Raw genomic sequence first — 19,974 nt, 5'->3', positions numbered from 1 at the left:
CGCGCCCTTGCACCAATCCAACATGGCGTCAGGCTAGAAGATGTACGGAATTTGACAGGCTCGAGATAATGTTTGTCCTTTTTGTTCGAGATGTCTGACAGCGCACCACCATATACGACATTCGTTTGTCTGGTGCGACAATTCAAAAGTAGCTCAATTTTGCAAAACAGAGCTTTCGTTCGAAATTTCTGCTTCAACCAGAACAGTCGAAATATCCAGTTTGATTGCAGACCGAATGTATAACAAACTCTAAAAATTACCTAAAAGTTATTTTAACTTACGTTGTGTATGCTTATACAGGCGGTCCCCGAGATACACTGTACCTCTTATACGCGGATTCGGAGATACACGGTTTTCTAAATTTGACAGTTCTGTAGGCAAATTGTACTGATTTGACACATAAATTAACAAATGCAAAATAATTTCTATTTAGATCGAATGTGCAAAACCATTTAAAAAGGATTGATACGGTTTTATTCAATCAGTATCACTTCAAATAATTAATAAAATAGCTAAAATCCCCCTATTTGCAAAATAATACGAAAATTAGTGATATTTTGGCTGGAAATCATGAGATTTGAATTACGTGAAAATTCGAGACACGTGGTATTTTGTGGCCGTTTTCGGTTCCCATTAACCGTGTATCTCAGGGACCGCCTGTACATCAAAAAGAGGCATGTGAACTAGCCCAAAATTGAGCTACTTCAATCTACGCGGTGTGATATGTATCATCACACTTCCTCAAAAATACACAAAACGTCATTTTCAAGACAGATTCGCTCTGCGTCTATTTGCACGGTTACCTCAGTATCCAGGCATCCGGTGCCGGTGAGTCCAAATAGATGACATTCCTCTGTATTTTTATTTTCCAGTAAATTGTTAACAATTTAAATACCCAAGCGCCACAGATTACGCTTAAACGACTGGAAAATTAAATATTCATAGAAAAAAATGAAAGCTCCACAGCTTCACTGGTTTGCTCAATAGATGGCGTATTACAACTCATCATTGTATTGCTGTACTTTTCTTGCAATGTCTTCCGCCTAGCTTTATCTCTAATCATGGCATATATGCCCTTCTAACATTCCGAGCAAAAATCTATACACGGGTATCAACACCACCGACCATTACTCAAATCTCACTTGCTGCTGTAAATGATGCACAATGGAGTTTAGTATTTAAACAATCGTATCGCCGTTTTAGTTCTAGCGATGCATAACTTCAAAGCGAAACCATACAACAATACAGAGAGAAGGAGAAAGCTCTCAAACCGAGGAAAGCGCTCCACTGGTTGAGTATTCCACCAATAGATGGTGCCACAAGCTGTTTGCTTTTTTAGAATGCATTAGTCGTTCACCGTCTGCTAAACGAAGCCTTTCTATATTCCCTTTAGGTTGAGAGCTTGAGTCGTTTAGAACCCGTTTGGTGGTCGTTTAGTGGATTGGTGGCACTTGGGATAGCTCTTTTTATTCGCTAAAAAAATAGCAATTGAAAATTCACTCCAATTTCTTTTCAATTTCGTTAACCACCATGAGTAGAGCGATCTGTCCAACATCCAAGCCAAACGAAACATTTTCATCACTTCGCCAAAGTATAATTTACTATTTCAATTTCACGGTGAACGCAAATCGGAGAAATCAATAATGCAACGTATGCCCCAGCTCATCGAGTACGGTATAGCGCGTCGCGCTTGTGCAGAGCACGGCCTAAAAACGCGTCTCGCTCGGAACGCGGCCAGAGCGCCGCCTAAGCTGCTGTCAGAGCCCTTACGGCGTTGGTTATAAAATCGGCGCCAAACGCAGTTCTTTTCCATCCAAGGCTTCGTACGGTGAAGTTGTCCGAGTTGCTAGAGTTCGCACCACCCCCCCCACCCATGCCCCTGCTTGGCGACGAGTGTTTTCTGTTGAACTTTTCCCGAAGTGTTTGCCCTGCGGGCGTGTGTCCAACGTGTGCGCGGTATGGTGTCGACCGGTACGGCAAGCGCCAGCAACGAAACGGATCTCGGAATTAACGCGCCTGCTTCGATGTAACAATTGTTTCGCACGCGTCCGTCATCCTGTCCCAGTTGTCGTCGGCGGCGGTGCCGCTTGTTGTGTGTCCCGTTCCGTGTGTATGTGAGTGTGTGCATATGTGACTGTGAGTGTGCGCGTCCTGTACATTCAGTGACTTTTCCTTTTATTCTGGCGGCAGGGCAAACAAAGTGAGGTTACCTTGAAGGGACTGAGAATAAAACTTTCGATCGCGTCTTGCCTGCGCCAACCCTTCCCCACGCCCCGGTGCGGCGTGTGTTGCAAAATTAGCGTTTTTTGTGTGTACGCGTGTGTGTGCGTGTGCTTGTGCGTGATTGTTGTGTTGTGTCGCTCCTGTCATCCGCTTTCCGAGAAGGTAAGTGAGGTTATTACGAATTCTGGGAATCGCGGTGGCTTCCCTTGGAACTGTGGGTAGCTTGCGTGTGTGTGCGTGCATATTTTGTCTAGCTCGCTGTACTGGATGGACACCGCTGTGCTACCGTGCGCGCGTGTGTGTTCGTATGTGTGTGACAGTTCTGTGTGCGCGCTTGGGGTTTTAGGGTTAGGTGCAATTGCATTGGGAAAGCCAACCGTTGCTCGGTTTGCGTTTCGCATCTTTTCATTCTCTTCTTCTCCTTTCCGCCGCAGGCAAACATCCCGCGCTCGCTGACATCCGAGCTCTATCGCAATCAATCATCTCCTCTCGGTGGTCAAGATGGCAGACGATTCCCAGAGTGAAAACAGCGCGCCGAACGAAGGCACACCCTTCGTCCGCAATCCGGCCAACTGTACCTCGCCGTACTCGGTGGACATTCTGCTGTCGCCCTTCCTCGGCTCGATGGGAGCGACCGAGGGCCTGTCGCTGATACGCATCAAGCGCCCGCCGCCGTCGCGCACCCGGTCGCCCTGGACGATCCGGCTGATGTCGCGCCGGCACGAGTGTACCTTCACCTACTACTACCAGGTGCTGCTGCTGGACGAAGCTAAACTCATCAGGTAAGGGGGGGAAGGGGTAGAAGAGTGCGGAGGGAAGCATCCATTTTGTTTTTTTTTTTTTGTTGTGGTTTTCGCGTAATTTTTTGGCATGGCCTCCTGCTACACTGACATGTGTTGCTGGTACGCCTGCTGACGTTCCATTAAACCCGTCACTACAAACTGTCCGTTCGCTTGCTTGCCGTTTTTGTTTTTTTCAGAAACCTGAGCTGCCCATTCATTGCCGGTGCCGATTTGCTGCAGGGCGAACTGGCCGACTACAAGTGCCAGCTGGCGAAGGAGTACTGTAAGGTCGATCTGGCCTACATCCTTTCGCTGCGCTACGGCGAGGACGGCGCGGACGGCCCACGGCCGCTGGACGTCCCGCGGGCGACCAAGGTGGTCGAGAGCGTGCTGGAGGCACTGAACTTCCTGCACAACGTCGCCGCCCTGCTGCACGGCGATCTGAAATCGTTCAACGTGCTGGTGCAGGGCGACTTCGAGGCGGTGAAGCTGTGCGGGCTCAGCCGCATGAGCCACAAGGTGGACGGGGACGGCACGGTGGAGGGATGGACGGCGGAAACCGTCAGCTCGACGGTGGCGCTCGGCCTCTGGTCCGCCCCGGAGCTGTTCGAGAACAGACCCGGCACGACCAAGGCGGACATCTGGTCGTTCGGGCTGCTCGTGTTCGAGCTGCTGACCGGCTATCCGCCCCACACCTTCCCGGGCGTGATGGACAAAGCGCTCGCCGAGCCGAACGAGGTGCTGGGCATGCGCAAGCCGGCCGGCCGCCGCAACTCGGACGTGGTCGTGATGGACGAGGACGACACCGACTGCGTGATGGTGGAGGACGATCCGGGCAAGCAGCAGAAGCGGCTGAAGGCGGACGTCCCGTTGGTGGTGGCCCGCAAGCGGGCGTACGAATTCCCGCCCCTCAGCAACAGCGACTACATGCTGGAGGCGGGCGGTGCTGGAGAAGCCGCCGGAGCAGAAGCGCAAGGTTGGATGAAGCGGTCCAGGGCGGAGGATGGCAGTGCGGCGGAGGGCACCGGCAACAACAAGCAGCTCACGATCGATCTGCTCAACGACGAGGACGACGCACCGCAGGAGCAGGAGCAAAACGGGCTGTCGAACCTAGAGGCCACCACCACCCCCGCGTCGACCGCTGCACCGATCGAGCCGGCAGCGGGAGCGGTCCAGGGGGAGGTAACCTCGTCCGAGGCGATGGCGGAGGCACCCGGGGGCGAACAGGCCCTGCCGCTTGCTGCGGCAAAGGTTGAAGCCGCGGTGGCCGCCTTCGCCGAGGGCACGGCGCCCGGCGAGGGAGAGAACGTCCCGGGCGAGGCGGCGGCAGCAGCAGCAGCCGGCAAGGGTAAGAAACCGGTCGACGATGTCGTGATGGTGCTGGACAGCTCGGACGAGGACGAGGACGAGCCGAGCTTCCGGGACAGCCAGCGGCTGCGCGAAGTGCTGAGCGACGAGGAGAGCGAAATCTACGACTCGTTCGACCAGGACGAATGCTACGACGACGAGCCCGTCTCGGAGATCGATTCGGAGCTGGACGATGACAACTTCATCAACTACGCTAGCCTCGGCACGCGCCCCCCGATCCCGTCCGACATTCCGCTCGGGGCGGAGTATCGCCGGCTGCTGGAAGTGTTTCTGGTGTGCACCCGCGAGGACCCGGCCGACCGCCCGACCGCCAAACTGCTGCTCGGCGCCATGAAGCTCAGCGCAGACACGGCAGCAGCAGCAGCAGCAACGCCACAATCAACCTCCCCAGATCAACCGCCAAACAACTAAACGTGCTGCGTGTGTGCACTGCGTCGCAGTTACTTGTACATTCAACGATATGCACACATATTCCATTACCTTATAAGTTTGTGGCAAACTTTGTCTTTGTAGTCGTTCGAGGAGAGAACGCTATTAGATTTGTAGCGTTAGTAGTATTCGATTTTCTATCGCACCTCTAGAAGAAGGGGAGCATTCTTGCATGTACATAGGAAAGTGTCTGTTGTTTTTCGGGTTAATTCTTTCATTCTTTCTCTTTTTTTGTTTTTGGCAAGAAGCTCATGGTACGAAAATCCAGCTTGACACATAGCCGGTCTAAGATGGACTCGTGCTTCTACTTTTTTTTTGTCACTTTCACTCCGACGATCAAAGTTACGGGTCGTCTTAGGTTACTACAAGGATGGCAGGGAGAGTTACACTAGTTAGGAAATAGTTCGCCAGCTGAACGCCAACAACCCCTGAACGCGAAGGGGGGGGGGGGGGGGGTGAGGTTCAGTTCAGGATTGATCTCTCCTCCGCCTGTGCCCGCGCGCCGCTCGATCTCTGTGAGCATTGGTGTAGGCGCAAGAGAAACGGGCGAACAGGGAACGGACGAACAGGGGAGGAAACAGGCTGGCAAAAGGAGTGGGAAAGCGTTTCCTGTTCTGCTCATTATTTAAATCATTTCACTAAAAACAAACCTCATCGATAATCTCTCTCTCTCGCGCGCGCGCGCGCGTCAGCGTCTTAGGAAAAGACAGCTGCAATTCGAACTACACTCACCTACATTTTAAACCTCATTCACACACAGAGAGAGAGAGAAAAAAGAAACATATGGTAGACGTAAAACAAACAGCTAGAAGCAGAGAACCGGACAGGCTCTATCGCTCATGTAGAATGGATGTAAATGTAATGTAATGTGTTGTGGTAGGGCTTAGTCAGTGCGCTGGTATGAAGACGCTCGTTAGCCGTACCTATATATTGTTAGGTAAAAGAGATAGGGAAAATTCACCAACCAGCTAACTGTACAGTTTGTAAATATGTACAAGGTAAGACTTTTCGTAACTTATCTGTCCATTTCTTGAGTTGACTCGAGCGCATAAATGCTATATGATGCATTAATCATACAGCGCTATTTACGATCAATTCTGAAATGAACTATGAACTTGTTTTCGATCGAAATGCTCAGTGCGAAACGTCAGTAGGAAGTTTAAAACAAAGCAACAACAAAACAACACATTTTACCAATCTTGGCGCGCGCCTGCCCCATTTTTCTCCCTAGCCCACGCAGGCACATTTTACCAAACAGAACTAGACATCACCATTGAATTCCTTCTTTTTTTTATCTTCAAAACACTAACCACACTATTCTGAACTATTCATTCACTATTCACAGCAAACTCCCAAAACCGTTTGTCCTGCAAACGGAAATTAAAGACAAAAGGGCGTTGTGCGTTTGAATGCAATTGAATTTCATTACCATTTGCACGTAAAACAACACCGAGCTGCGCGTGTATGCTCATAAGGGTAGGGTAGAGATCGGGAGAGAGCAGCGTTTTTTTTTTTTAATCAAAATAACATATAGAAATGCGCCAATAACGATGATTACAAACCGCAACGTCAATCCCTAAGCGCAGTAAATTAACAGCCACAAGAGCGCATGGGTTGTGGCGGCCCCATGGTGGTTAAAGCAAGCACCGTTTATGTTAAATGCCGTTGAAAAATGTAACGCCAGGAATTGAAGAATAAAATGAATTTGTTAAAACGGTTATGATGATGGCACGAAAAACTGTCTCGCCTTTCGTAAATGTATTATCGTTGAGCTGAAAAGAAATTGCCCATGCCCGCTGCGAATGACACTCGATAGTGTCGAATCGTCCGACCAGTAAGAAATTGGCGAATTATCTGCTCAGTTTCTGAGTCGTAAATTTCCCAGTACCAACAACGAATGTGTTGGGCAAATGAATGCGGTTCTAATCAACGTGCCCAGTAACGCTGTGTCAGCTGCTCTTTGTGACATCAATGTTTCATACTCTTCAGTACAAAAACGCCTAAAACCGTCATATTTCTGCGGTCTAGATGGTATTCCAGCTATGGTACTCAAGAAATGCAGTGCTGTTGTGTGCTCATCGGACCACTTAGTCGTCATTCGAATCTTCGAATCCCAATCCTAGATGGGATTCGAATCTTTGAATCCCAATCCCAGCGTTTTATTAGAATCCCAATCGCAATCGCAATCAGAATCCCAATCGAAATGCAATCCTAATCCCAAACGAATCGCAATCCCAATCAGAATCCCAATCGAATCGCAAAGGAATCTTTTAGGGATTCATATTTCTAGGGATTGAATATTCGAATCTTCCAAATCCCGAATCTCCCAACACTACTCCGGGGTACCACAGCCTCGGCCCCTTGCCCTATTCCTTGCCAATTTGTCAACAGCTACTACATTAATGAAACGGAATTACCACGTTGTACTACAGTAAGGGATCTGAGCGTTGAAGTGGACGAAAAAAACCAGAACTCATAGACAACTTACATTTCTACAAAACGAGTATAGGAGAACTTTAGCCTCGTACAACGACCGTCTATTCGCAATGTGCAGACAGTTCAATTTTAGTTTCGAATCATTTGACTTCCATTTGACTACGCACGAGCTTTAAAACTAGGACATTAGATTAGACTAGTTTTAGGTAATAAAAAAAACCCCAACAAACGCCAAATAAGGAAAGCAGATGTGTTTGATATATTTTTTTTTTTTATCTTTTTATTTCGATTCTTTTCATTCGCACATTTCAATGCGGGTTCGTCGCTTTTTAATTCTTTGAAATACACAACTGTAATTTGAAATTTTCAAATATATAACTAGATTTCTCTGTCAACATGGACCCGGCGGCAGCAGCACACCTCCTTCTCCTCTCACTTCTCGCCCCGTGCCGGTAGCCACCAGCCGGTTCGCGCTTTTATCTCCCATCGCGCATCGTCCGCGTGGGGCTGTGTCGGGTTTCTCGCCTGAATGAGGTATGTTGTGTGCTTCCGTGTTTCCCTCCCCCCCCTCCCCGCAAAAAAAAACCCCAATTCCCCCCACATTATCTTTCCACTAGCATTTTTTTCCTACTCCTTTCCTCGATGCACACACACTCACTTCACTCTCTGTCTCTCTATCTGCAGTAGCTGAAATTGTTTCACACGCGCCTCGCCTTCTCCCGTGGAGCTGTGTTGTTGCAAGTAGTTGGTTTGTAATAATTATAATATAATAATAATAACCAGCATCGTCGTCATCATCATTGATCACCACTATCATATACTGATAATAATGATGACAGGAGCTTTGCCTCCCCACCACCCACCCACCCCATTGACGGGAGAGCGCTCCTTACACACGGATAGTCATGATAATAATAATTTTAATAATAATAATCGCTATAGCAGAGTGTTTCCATGTATAGGTGTGTGTGTGTGTTTTGTTGATGTTGTTGTTTCACTAGTAGTAATAATAATCGTAATCCGTAATAATCATGGTTACTAATCATCAATTCGCTTTCCTATTATTTCCACACCCCCTCTTTCATCTCTCTCTCTCTCTCTTTCTCTCCTTCTTCACACTTTCTTATTTTCATGTTTTACTTCTGCTAAACGTTCCCGCACGCCGTACATTTTCCCGTCTATAGAGAGTCGCTTCCAAGGGGGTAGCGGATCCACCCGGGAACGAGGGGGAAGGACGAGCCGTGGGAGCGCGGTAGTAGATAGTAGTAGGGTTGGTAGTGTATTACGTGTAGTAGTAGTAGGTAGTAGGTAGTAAGGGTAGTTGCACTACAAGTTACTCCTCTGCTTTTCGCTCTCCTCTCGCTCTCAAGCCTCAATTTCAGTTGCTCCCTCCTTTCGTTTTGCAACAATTTCGATCGCCTGCTAACCACGTGGTGCTTGCCGCATTTACACACGCCTTCGATCCGCTAGCTGCTTGGTTAAATAATGTCTTCGTGTGATTCGTTCTCTGCTAATGAGTTGTTGTTGATGATGTTCTACTAATATTAAAAAAAAAAAAAAAACCAAAACAAACTTGAACCGCGCTCGCCTGCGCAGCCGTTTAACATGACTTCTTCCACCTAACGCACACGCACACTCCCAGGAGCTTGCCTATCTTTATGTATATGTATATGTATAGTGTTCAATCATTTCCGCTTGAATTCGGACGAAATCGCGCATCACGTATATCTGGGATTGCTATAGTTTAGGTTACACATTCACCGCCATTTCGTTTGCCCACCATTTCGCGCACCGATTGCCCGCGCTAAGGAAGAGAGGTTAGGGCGTTGCTGTTTTTTTTTTGTTTTTTTTTTTTTGTTTTGTTTTTGCGATAAATCTATTTACATCATGGAAACCACTTGCATGTGTGTGTGTGTTTGTGTGTTTGTGTAAGTGTATACAAGTAATCCTTTCAATCATCCCGCGTGTTTAGACCCGCCTACGTTCGTAACCGATTTTTGCTTTCAATATCACGTGCATTTTTTTCCCCCGTTCCCTTTCTTTCTCTCGGGTTTCTCATCCTTCTCGGCTTCATTTGCTTACTTTACTTTTCTGGTTGTTTTTATCTGAATTCATTTCACACGTTTTTACTTACACTCATTATATTCCCTATTATTTTGATATTTTGTTTAACGTGTATGTGTGTGTGTTTGTATTTTTTTTTTTGTTTTGCATTGCTTTTTGTTTTGTATAATTGTTTTCAACTCGCCCCACCACCTCCACCCGCACCACCCCTTTTGCTTCTGCGCGTCATTCGCCGCTCGCTCTCGGTCGGCCAACGGATGCCACCCGGCGTGCTGGTGATTTGCGAATGCAGTCGACTGTGTCTTGCGCTGTGTGTGTGTGTGTTTTTGTAAAAAAAAAGTAAAATGAGGAAAGCGAACAAAACCTTCCCCACCGGACGGCCAACTTCTCATACGCCACGTGTTTGTCGGTCGGTGCTCTCCCTCCTCGGTTTACCTGGCCGGAGCGGCTTGTAGAGCGAAAATAACAACAGCCAAAAGGGCGCTGTGTTTTTTTTTTGTTGTTGGAAGGATGTAAAAAGGATGGAAAATAAAGTGAATTGAGTGGAGGGGGGAAGGGAAACATACACATCATAAGCAAAGCAGAAGCAAATGTAAAAAGAAGAAAATATAATACGCAACAATAAGAGGGAAGAATTAAAGGAACACGACTAAAAAAGCCAAACTAAATCAAAAAGGACGCACAAAACAAACAGATGCTCTAGTGTGCAAGCCGAACGAAAATATCTCATAAGCATAATACTTCATTTTCCATTTGTTTCCAATTTCCACCGTTTTTCTTCCTATTTTCTGCTCTTTTTTCTTTTCTCTCTCTCTCTCTCTTTTATCCCTATCACTCTACCCGTTAGATTGCCGGTAGGATAGGTCCTACCCAATTTAATATCATAACCCTGGCGTGTGCTTTCTATGTCTATTTTCCGTTTTTCCTATATGTGTATTGTGTGTGTGTGTGTGTTCCCCCAAATTTGGGACCGTTAACTGCTGCTTAGGGTTGTAGCTGACGGTGTGTATATTGTCTCCATTTTTTCAGGATAGCAAAAAAAAAGAACAAGACCGAACCCTGATGCACATATTGTGAGATGAAGTGAGCCGAGCTTTGCGTCCCTTGGAATGTGACGTCATCGAAGGCGTATTAAAAACCGCCATCATATTCTGTGGAAGGACAACCATGTGTGTGTGTGTGTTTTTGCTAGCTTTTTTTTTAAATCGAAATTAGAAGCTGCTATACCCAAAGAGTGCAAACCACACGCGCTTTTCTGAATTATTCAACGATCAACACAGCAAAAGTGACCAGCGGAAAAGTGCCCCATTTTACCGCCCCGACCCCCGACCTTCTGGTTCCTGGTGGAATGTATTTTTGATTGATTGTCTGTCGGTAGGCGAGGCCCCGTTTTTTCTTTGTTTTGCTGCCACGCGTATGAAGGGTTCGTCGTCTGCTCTCCGGCTTGGGGCACAATGTCCTCCGCTTTGCCTCGTTTCGTGTACACAGCGCGGTGAAGGTGTAAGTGAGTTTGTTTTTTCCGCGCGCGCGTGTGTGTGTCAGCGCTGACTAGATCGTGCGCAAAGCAGCACGAAAGCCCAGGAACCACTAGGAACACACGCCAACCGCTCAACTTAGAAAACTAAGTAGCATAGGAAAGCATGTGTTTGTGTGCCTGTGCGCTCTCTGCGCAAACCCGAGCGACAACAGAGAGAGAAGGGGGAGGGAGATACAGAGATACAATACTGATTTACACGACGCGACGCCGAAAGCTCCGCAAACCGCACCCTTTCTACTCGATCGCGATCGACCAGAGCAGCCGCTTGCGGTCGAGTGAGGTTAGCTCGGCGAGCGCTTCGCCCGCATCGGTCGCCTCCTCCTCCTCCTCCTCCTCCTGCTCGTAGCTGCCGACCGGCGGTTCGTCCCGCGGGGCGGTGTTCGTGCCCGGCCGGACGCACGTGCTGACCGCGTCGATGCTGTCGTAGAAGTCGACCCCACCGTCGGACGAGTTGCGGGCGGTCGTCGCGGTGGTCGTCACGGACAGGGGCGCACCCTCGCCGCGGCCACCGTCCGTCCCATCATCCTGCCCGGCGTGCCGCAACCGGTTCACCTTAAACTCGACCAGCTCCTCCTCGCCGTGCGGTGGCCGCTGGGGACAGTACAGCAGGCAGCTCTGGCGCTCGTCCGGCTCGCTGGCCGCCTCGTCCGAGCCGCCGCTGCTGAGCACGAGACACTGCTCGCCGCCGCCGGTGTGCTGTGGGGCGGGTGGGTGGCACCGTGGTGACGCTTCCTCCCGCTGCTGCTGGTGCGCACAGGCGGCACTGCTACCGATGCCGCCCGCCACCAGCTGCTCCCAGGTTTTCAGTATGTTCGGGTTCACCCTGCCCACCAGCCGGCAACCGTCCGGTCCCGTCTCGCCCGGTCTGCCGGGCGACTGAAACGCGACCAGCTTCGGGCTTGGCACTATCAGCGACTCCTGTCCCGCATTCTGCTCCTGCTCGTCCTCCTCGTCCGAGGTGTCCATCAGCAGGAGGGGATGCTTGTACGCCAGCTCGTCGATCTGGCGCTGCTGCTGCTGCTGCTGCGGCCGCTGCTCGCCCTGCAGTACGAGCGGGCGGACGTGGAAGATGGGCGGCGGTATGGCCGACTGGCGGTTCTTGGCCGCCAGGTACTCGCCGATCAGGTCCCGGCGCGGCTCCGACAGGGCCGAGGTGGAGCAGGCGGCCCGTACCGTGGCGACGGGTGTGTTGGCGGTGGGCGTGGTCGGTGTCTTCGGGGCGGTGGTCGCGCTGCCGGTGGCCGTGCGCGATCGTACCCGCCCGATGGCCCGCAGCGAGGACGCGTACATGTCCGGCGAGCGGGCAATCCCCGGCAGGGGCGGTGGAGGCGAACGGATACCCACACTGCTGCTGCTGCTGCTGCTGGTGGTGGTGGAGGTGGTGGTGATAATGGCGGGGGTTGTATGATCCGGTACTGCTAGCGGCGTTAGTGTCGGTTTCACCAAACGGAATGTGTTGTTTCTTCGCGCCTGTTTTTTTTCGAGTGTGTGTGTGTGTGGGGGAGTGTGTGAGAATTGGAGAGAAAAAGAAAAAGAAGAACAAGAAAAAAATGGAAGAGCGAAAAGAGATAGAATGAGTTACCAGTCACAAACAAACTAGCCGGTCGAGATTGGCTATAGCAAAACAGGGGAGAGAAGGGGTGAGGTGGTGGGGGGGTTGATTCTTGAGGGTTATGAAGGGGGGATGGGTGTAATATATCTTTTTTAATTTGTTTGTGTACTGCACTACAACAGGATTTCATTACAGTTGTGGAAAGGATGTAGGGTTATGCTCTCTGTCTCCCTCTCTCCTCTCTCTCTCTCTTTGCTTGTTCTGGCGTAACACTAGCTTCGTAGCCGCTACTTGCAAAGTGGTGCAGAAAAAGCTCCCAAAATGAAACTAAAAACAGATACCATTAAAAAAAACACGAAGCTAACAATACACTTCAACTCTTGGTGCGCGCGATGAGAGCATAACTAAGTGCAAGCGGGAGGGAGTTAAGTGTGTGGATGATGAAAAGGGGGTTGTTTTTCAATTGCCATGAAGATGTTAAGATGGTGGATGAGAGTGTTTGGGTGTTTATGTGAGTTTTTGGTGTGGTACTAAAACTACCCATTAGCCAACTACCGGATGTTAAGATCTACCAGAGAATCCACCCAACAATAATATGCTACAAAAACCGAACTCGGAGGGGAAGGTAGTGCAGTAATTCAGTTACTGCAGTCGGTGGGTTTATAGTGCTTTCTGCTGGTGTGGATATGATGATGACAAAACAGCGCTTCATTTACTATTCTGGTTGCAACGGTCAGCTCTTATTCTGTGTTTGAAAAGATTAACAAAAAAAAAACATACATGCATGCACAAATACAAACACACATATTACAAGGTTAATCACCACACATCGAAGAGGCTCAATACGATGACTCCCGATTGTCCAGCACTGTCCTGGTCTCCGGTGTAATGGGACCGGGGTTCAATAGTTGAGTCAGCGAGCAACGAGAGGAACCAGCGGTTCCGCCCAGTCTGTAACACATCTGCAAGTGCTTGCAATGAACTGGGGTTGCGGTTTGTTTTGCACTCTCTTTTACTTCAACGAGGTAGAGCCGATTAGTTAGACCACGTTTACGTTTTGCATAGAGCTGCGTACTGCAGAAGATGTCACCAACATCTTCCAACATTCTCGGATCCACCTTGGCTCATCTTCCATTTTCATAGTGGAGGTATCCCAGATACTTGGAACCTCCAGGGAATATCATCCAACTTCTTCCAAAACACTTGCGACCACCATGGAACATCTTCAAACTTCATATTGGAGCATCCAACAAACTTGAAACTTTCATAAAACATCTTTCAACCTCATAGTAGGGCATCCAACATACCTGGTATAACCCTGGAACATCCTCATCCCTAGCTGCTTAATGAAGTCATCCAACATACTAACGACCGCAATAGCACATCTTCCATCTCACAGTGGAGGTATATTAAATATTTGGGACCTCCAAGAAACATCTTCAAACTTCATCCAAAACACTTGCGACCACTATGGAACATCTTCAAACTTCATAGTGGAGGTACATAACATACTTGGAACCGCGATGTTCAGTTTTCAACTTTGAAGAATGTGAGTTCGAGCCCAAAAACAAAATTGGAAAAACGGATTAAATGTCCTGAAAATATTATATACACTTTTTTTCGCAAACGTCCGTCAAGAAGGTCAAGGTAGATAACACAACCGATAACAGAAATGAAATAAAACAAAACTATAAACACAACAGACATGAGACATATGCTAGAGGCATACAATTATGAATTTTGTAATTTTGTTGTGCTGTTCTTAAAATAGAAATACAAACAAATGATGGAACTGATAAGTAAGAACAAAAATAATGAATTGTATGAATTGTATACACTCAACACACAAACACTCTCAACCTCACACACACACACACATACATACATACATAACATTCATAGTAATCGTACCAATTGGAACAGATAAGTACACGTTCTCCACCATATTCAACGAAAGGAAATAATGATCCGAATATGACGATAGGAGATAGGGATGAGCAAGTGAGCCTGATTTGGTATTAGTGAGGGACGTTGGGATGGTATAGGGAAGGGGGAAAACGTTTGTTCTACTGCGGTAGGTTCGAGATAACTAACACTAGAGCACTACTTATCCGTACGTACAATGGGCTAATCTTTGAAAGTGGCAATTCGGAAGGCGGCAGTAATGTCAGCTAGTCTTGTATGGCAATGAATGTACTAAACTGTAACCTTCTCGAGTCATTTGCTCTCGCTAAGTTTAAGGAAGCAGCTGCAGAGCATTCTGCACTTCTGTTCATATCATACGACAAATCTCTTTGCAAATTGAGCTCAAGAAAATATCTTCTAGACATCACACAAAATGTCTCTCTTGAACAGATGTCTATACTGCTACAACTATGTTGCCCTTTGTTGGTGGGATTACGATATTGTTTCTTGGTCTAGCTGCCAAGCAATAGGGTGAAGTGATGATGAATGAGGCATGAATGAAACTAAAAACAATGCAGCACAAACACACACACACACACACACATACGAAAACACGTGATGGTGGTGGTGACTACTGAAACCGTAAGACCCCAAAACCTAGTACACAAGCTGGAATGAAGATAAATGCGCAAAACTTAAAACAAATGACGGGATGCTACTACTACATGGCAACACTATTACCAAAACTAAAAAATGGAAAAAAAGAAAACCAACCAACTAAAAGCCAGCCACAAAATGCTTTACCAAGCGTATATCCAAAACGCATGAAATGGGTGAAAAAGTATGGTGACGGTGAGGGAAAGGACAGACGAATGGAAACAGATAGCGCATGAGTGTGGAAGAATAAAAATGTAAAAAGAGGTAGAAGATGTAAAGTGGATGATGGAAAAAAAAGGGCGCAGAAAAATGTATACAAAGAATTGGGACGCATTGGGTGAGAAAATGGCGGAAAAAATCGATTGCAGAAAACAGAGCAGTGGTGAGGAATAGAAGATGTAAAGTGAAGGGTGAATAGAAGAAAGTTGAAAATTCGTGTACAAACAGCTGGTTGAAAGTTGATTGTACAATGAGACTTAAAGTAGTGAACAACAACAAAAAAAAGCGCTACGGAAACCAAGAATGCAAGATGGAGTGGGGTGAAAAGCTGTCGAGAGTACTGTACATACACACACACACACACTAAACACCAAAATGGAAATTCGGCCCAGTTTTTAGGGAGAAAGAGAGGGAGCAGAAACGGAGTGCTGTGGGTGTGAGGAAAAGGGTGGTAGGGTAATGGAATGGAATAGAATGAAATATTTTGAAAAAGGAAAAAAAACCAAAACAGGGAACAAACGTGGTCATTTTTGCCCTTTGCGCTCGGAGATAGGGTTTAGAGGGTTGGGTGAGAGGATGTGGAAAGAAAACACAACAACAAAACGGGTAACGAAAAATAAAACAAAAATCGAAAACAAAAATACAAAAATGAAACAAAATAAGAGGACTTACGAAACAAGAAGAAACAGGTAGGCTACCACACACGCGCTAGAGGAATGGCAGTAGTAGTAGTAGTGGTTGGTGGTTGTTGCTGTTCTTGGTGGTGGTGGTGGTGGTGGTGGTGGCGGTGGTAGTAGCACTAGTAGTAGTAGTGGGTAGTAGTGGTAGTAGTAGTAGTAGTAATGGGTAGTAGAAAATGCTAGTAGTAGTAGTCGGGCGCAGTTGGCCTCGCTGTGGCCGGTATGCGAACGGTGGGGCGCAGCAGGAACCGTCGGCGCATGTCCATGTTTTCAGCATCACTGTTGCCCTTGCTGATCGTTGCTGCTTGCCGTCCGTCCACTCTGCCGATCAGTAGTTGTGTAACATTTCCTCACTTGGTCGGCGCTTTAGCATGGACGGCGTTTTGCTTGCCCAGCCAAACAGCCGAAAAACTCTGGGCAGTGTATCCTGGAGCGGAGGATTGCATCACTATTTCTCTCTGTATCGCTCTCACTGTATCTCTCTTTCTGAGGTGTTTTGGTCCGCAACTTTTGCCGCTCGCTGCCACATTATCTTTAAGGCATTGCGCTTTTGGGGTACGGGTGATATCTCGTTGCTGACTCACGGGGGCAGCTTTGGACACTCGGGGTCACGCATTTTGTTTTGTTTTTTTTTTAGAGAGAATTAGAAAGTTCAGACACACACACACACAACACATGTGGCAGGCTCGGTAGAGTAAAATACAACAAAAACACACATCATGCATGCGCTTAATGACGTACACAAAACCGCCCTTCCCGGTTGCCGTTACACGAACACACAAAAAAAAAATGAAATCCCACGGTTTTCCCCCATCCCTGCCGACCCACACATCTCCAAAAACTCAGCTCAGATACGCACACAAACACACACACACACACAGTCAACTATCTCAAACATTCAATACACACACACGCACATTCGCAACGGAAATAGTAGACGCAAAAGGAAAACAATTGTTTGTAATGGTGTTTTAATTGGAGCTGTAGCTGCGACACAAACAAACAGAGACGAACACAAACTTACTATAGTCAAACTAAAAGGGGGGGGGAGACTGCAAAGAACACTGGGTGAAACGTGCAAAATAGGAAGAGAGAAAAAGGACGAGAAAAGAAGAGTGTCAAACCGAAACGAGAGTTGGCTCCCTAGATCGTTCCCGCCAGTTCCTGGAAGTGGGGGGGGGGGAGGGCACAGCACATCCGCTGGAATGTAAATACGCAATACGCTAAAATCTTTTGGCCCTCCAGTTTTGTCCTATTTTACGCAACCCTGCACTGGAATGCACCGCGAAAAAACCCACCCAACCCGGAGTAAGGTGTGTACCAGCTGCGCTCTTGTACGTTCGAGGGCGCTAAAGCGATACAATAAGAGAGGGTAAAGCGGGGTAAAGAGGACATCGCCCCCCCCCCCCCTCTTTGCTAAGCTGTCCTAACCCTGCCGCTACGCAGCTGCCGAAAGCGAGCACAAGCACAGCCGCGAGACGTGCCGCAGGAAGCAGTAGATCGTAGGGAGACGAAGAAGTACAAGAAGAAGAGGCAGAAAACTTATTAACATAAACTAAACAAAAACGGGAGAGCAAACACACACACACACACACATACACACAAACACACAGTGCCGCACGCGTGCTTGTTTCCTTTCTCCTGGGGGTTTCCCTCCTCAAATCATTCCCTTTTATCGCTCCCTCTCTCTCTCTCTCTCTCTCTCTCTCTCGCTCTCTATCTCTGGCTCTCTATCTCTCTCTGGCTGATGTCCTCTGCACTACAGCGGGAAAACTCCAGCCGGACACTCGCGCGGTTGAGATGATGGTGGTGTCGGTTGTGTGGCGGTGGTTTGGTGAAGGTGAAGATGGTGTTTTGCTGAGTGGTTTTGGAATGGTGATGAAAGGAGGTGTGTGGTGACGACCGTCCCGTTCTGTCACCTCCGTATCCACACACACGCGCACACATACACACACCCCGCCCGTTCCCTCGTCTCCATCCCCCACTGTCATGCATTCAGGGGGGGGGGGGGTGGCCGGTGGCTGGCGGGAGCAGGGTGGCGTTTACATCTTCAGCCAGTTCAGCCAGCTACGGTTGCGTACCTTCACGTTGCTGCTGCTGGTGGTGGTGGTAGTGGTGGTGCTGGTGGACGCCGTTACCGAGGCCGAATCGTCCGACTGGCCGGTCGACCCGATCGAGGCGGTCGAGGCGTGGCGCAGGACGGTGCTGCCACCGCCGACACCACCGCCCGCCGTGCTTCCCTTGCGCTCGGGGGGCCCGCTGCCCGGGCTGGCGGCACCAAGCTCCTTGCGGGAGCCGGACTTGCTCAGCTGCTGCCCGCCGGTGCTGCTGCTGCTGCCGGTCGCGAGCATCCCGTACGTGGACACCTGGGCCGACTGCAACCGGGACAGCGAATCACAGTTCTTCACCTTGCTGGTGAGATTGTCGCGCTTGGCGCGCGGCTGCGGCGAGGAGCACACGATCCCGTACGGCGGGACCGGCGGCGGCGGCGGCATCCCCATCGACGTGCGCGTGCTGGCGGCGGGCGAGGACGGTGGCGCTGAGCCGCTGCTGCTGCTGCTGCCCTTGCTGCCGGCGGCCGACACCGGTATCGAGGAGGAGCGCGACTTCTCCAGCGACGGCGTGTCCTTGCTGGTGCGCCAGCTGAGCGCCGAGTCGGCCCGGTACAGGCTGCCGCTGCTCGTGCTGGTCGTGTCGCGCGTCCGGGCCATCGGTTGCGGCGGTTGCTGCTGCTGGTGATGGTGGTGGTGCTGATGCTGCTGCTGCTGCTGCTGCTGGCCGAACGAGCTGGCCGTGTCGGTTGACTTCACGTACAGGCTGCCGGTGCTCTTGGTGAGGCTACGGTTCGACGGCGGTCCGGACGAGCCACCGCCGAGCGGACGCTGGACCGGTGCGGTCGGCGTGGTCGGGGTAGGTGTGGCGGAAAAGTTGCGCCCGGTCGGGGGTTTCGGTGCGGCCGAACCCTTCGTCCCGGGCAGCGGTATCTTTGACGGTCGGCGACGGGGCGTCTCCGGTGGTTGCGGTTGCTGCTGCTGCTGCTGGGGAGGAGTTTGATGTAGCAAGAGGCGACCACCCGCCGCCCCTATGCTGCCGTCCCGGTCGGGCTGATCCTGGGTCGACTCGGTGCTGCTGTTGTGCTGCTGCTGCTGCCCAACGATGTCATCCATCGCGACCGGCGTCATCGCCTTCATGGAGGGCGTCGACACCTGGGAGGACGATTGCAGCAGGCGCGGCCCGCTCTCGCCCCGCAGCCCCAGCAGCATGTGGGGATGATGGTGATGGTGGTGGTGGTGGTGCGGGTGGTGATGATGAAGCTGCGGGTGCGTGTGCGACGCGGACAGCATCGGCGAGGTGGGCGGCGGCGGCGAGGACGACGACACGGAGGCGGCGGTCCGCTCCGGGCTGCCGACCGTCGACGACGGCACCGATTTGCTCGTCGACTTCGACTCGATCACACGCAGCTGCGCCTTGGTACCTTCGAGTTCGATCGATTTCTCCTTCAGCTAAAAGGCATTGAAAAGGAAATTGTACAATTGCGTTCGTGGGCCACCTCTTGCTTCTCTTACCTGAAACCGTAGATCGTCTACGTCTTCCTTCGACTTTTCGAGCCGCTCCTTTAGGGCAATGCGCGACCGGGTCGCCTGATCCAACCGTTGCTGTAATATCTGTGAGAAGAAGAAAGAAGTTTAGTAAACGTTACTCAGCGATCCTAGCAGGTTGACTACACTAAAAACAACAAGAACAGAGAGCTTTAAGAGCACAAACTGCTTTGCCTGCAGTAACTTTTTTACTGGAAGATGCTCCACACATAATCTCTTCTGTATGGTTTGAAAAAAGTAGAACAAGGGCAGGTTCTTGCCATGAATGCAGTCAAGTCTCTTCAAGAATTACTCCCAAAGCTCTCGAAGTCTCCTAATTTCTCAAAGTTTAAGATGGAGTAAGATGGATAATTGGAGCAGTCCCGTAGTACAATCGTCAACTAGACTTAACAACATGCCCATCGTGGGTTCAAATCTCAAAAATATCCATAGGCCTTCATGTCTGTCTAGAGTATTAGGCGCCTAGACTCCCTAACATGACTTCAAGAATCAAAGTTCACAGAAATATTCAAATCAACAATCA

The 19,974-nt window shown here is 49.4% G+C and overlaps 2 protein-coding genes across 13 annotated transcripts in view; one reads left to right on the top strand and one right to left on the bottom strand.

Moving 5' to 3' along the window:
• Positions 1-1,753: 1,753 nt before the first annotated feature.
• Positions 1,754-6,540, top strand: LOC1272116 (uncharacterized). 2 transcript variants are annotated; one of them, XM_061660551.1, is made up of 3 exons: positions 1,754-2,385; positions 2,658-3,005; positions 3,203-6,540. In XM_061660551.1, exons 2-3 carry the CDS (start codon positions 2,725-2,727, stop codon positions 4,782-4,784), a joined length of 1,863 nt encoding a protein of 620 aa, XP_061516535.1. In that variant the 5' UTR covers positions 1,754-2,385; positions 2,658-2,724; the 3' UTR covers positions 4,785-6,540. The 2 variants fall into 2 exon arrangements, with proteins under 2 accessions (XP_061516535.1, XP_061516542.1); XM_061660558.1 differs by having other exon boundaries at positions 2,380-2,570.
• A 947-nt stretch (positions 6,541-7,487) lies between these two features.
• Positions 7,488-19,974, bottom strand: part of LOC1272117 (serine-rich adhesin for platelets) — an 83,507-nt gene continuing 71,020 nt past the window's right edge. For all 11 annotated transcript variants that reach the window (XM_061660470.1, XM_061660484.1, XM_061660477.1 and 8 more), the window contains 3 exons: positions 19,419-19,517; positions 17,934-19,355; positions 7,488-12,309 (listed from right to left, as the gene is read on the bottom strand). In XM_061660470.1, coding sequence (XP_061516454.1) covers positions 11,074-12,309; positions 17,934-19,355; positions 19,419-19,517 — 2,757 coding nt within the window. In that variant the 3' untranslated portion in view covers positions 7,488-11,073. The remainder of the gene's footprint in view (positions 12,310-17,933; positions 19,356-19,418; positions 19,518-19,974) is intronic.

Source organism: Anopheles gambiae, chromosome X, assembly GCF_943734735.2.
Source record: "Anopheles gambiae chromosome X, idAnoGambNW_F1_1, whole genome shotgun sequence".
Taxonomy (NCBI): domain Eukaryota; kingdom Metazoa; phylum Arthropoda; class Insecta; order Diptera; family Culicidae; genus Anopheles; species Anopheles gambiae.
This window is presented reverse-complemented; position numbering and strand designations above follow the sequence as displayed.

Coding starts and splice junctions, on each gene's coding strand:
- LOC1272116 (XM_061660551.1), top strand. CDS start 2,725: ATGGCAGACGATTCCCAGAGTGAAAACAGCGCGCCGAACGAAGGCACA. Junction 3,006..3,202: donor GACGAAGCTAAACTCATCAG/GTAAGGGGGGGA, acceptor TGTTTTTTTCAG/AAACCTGAGCTGCCCATTCA.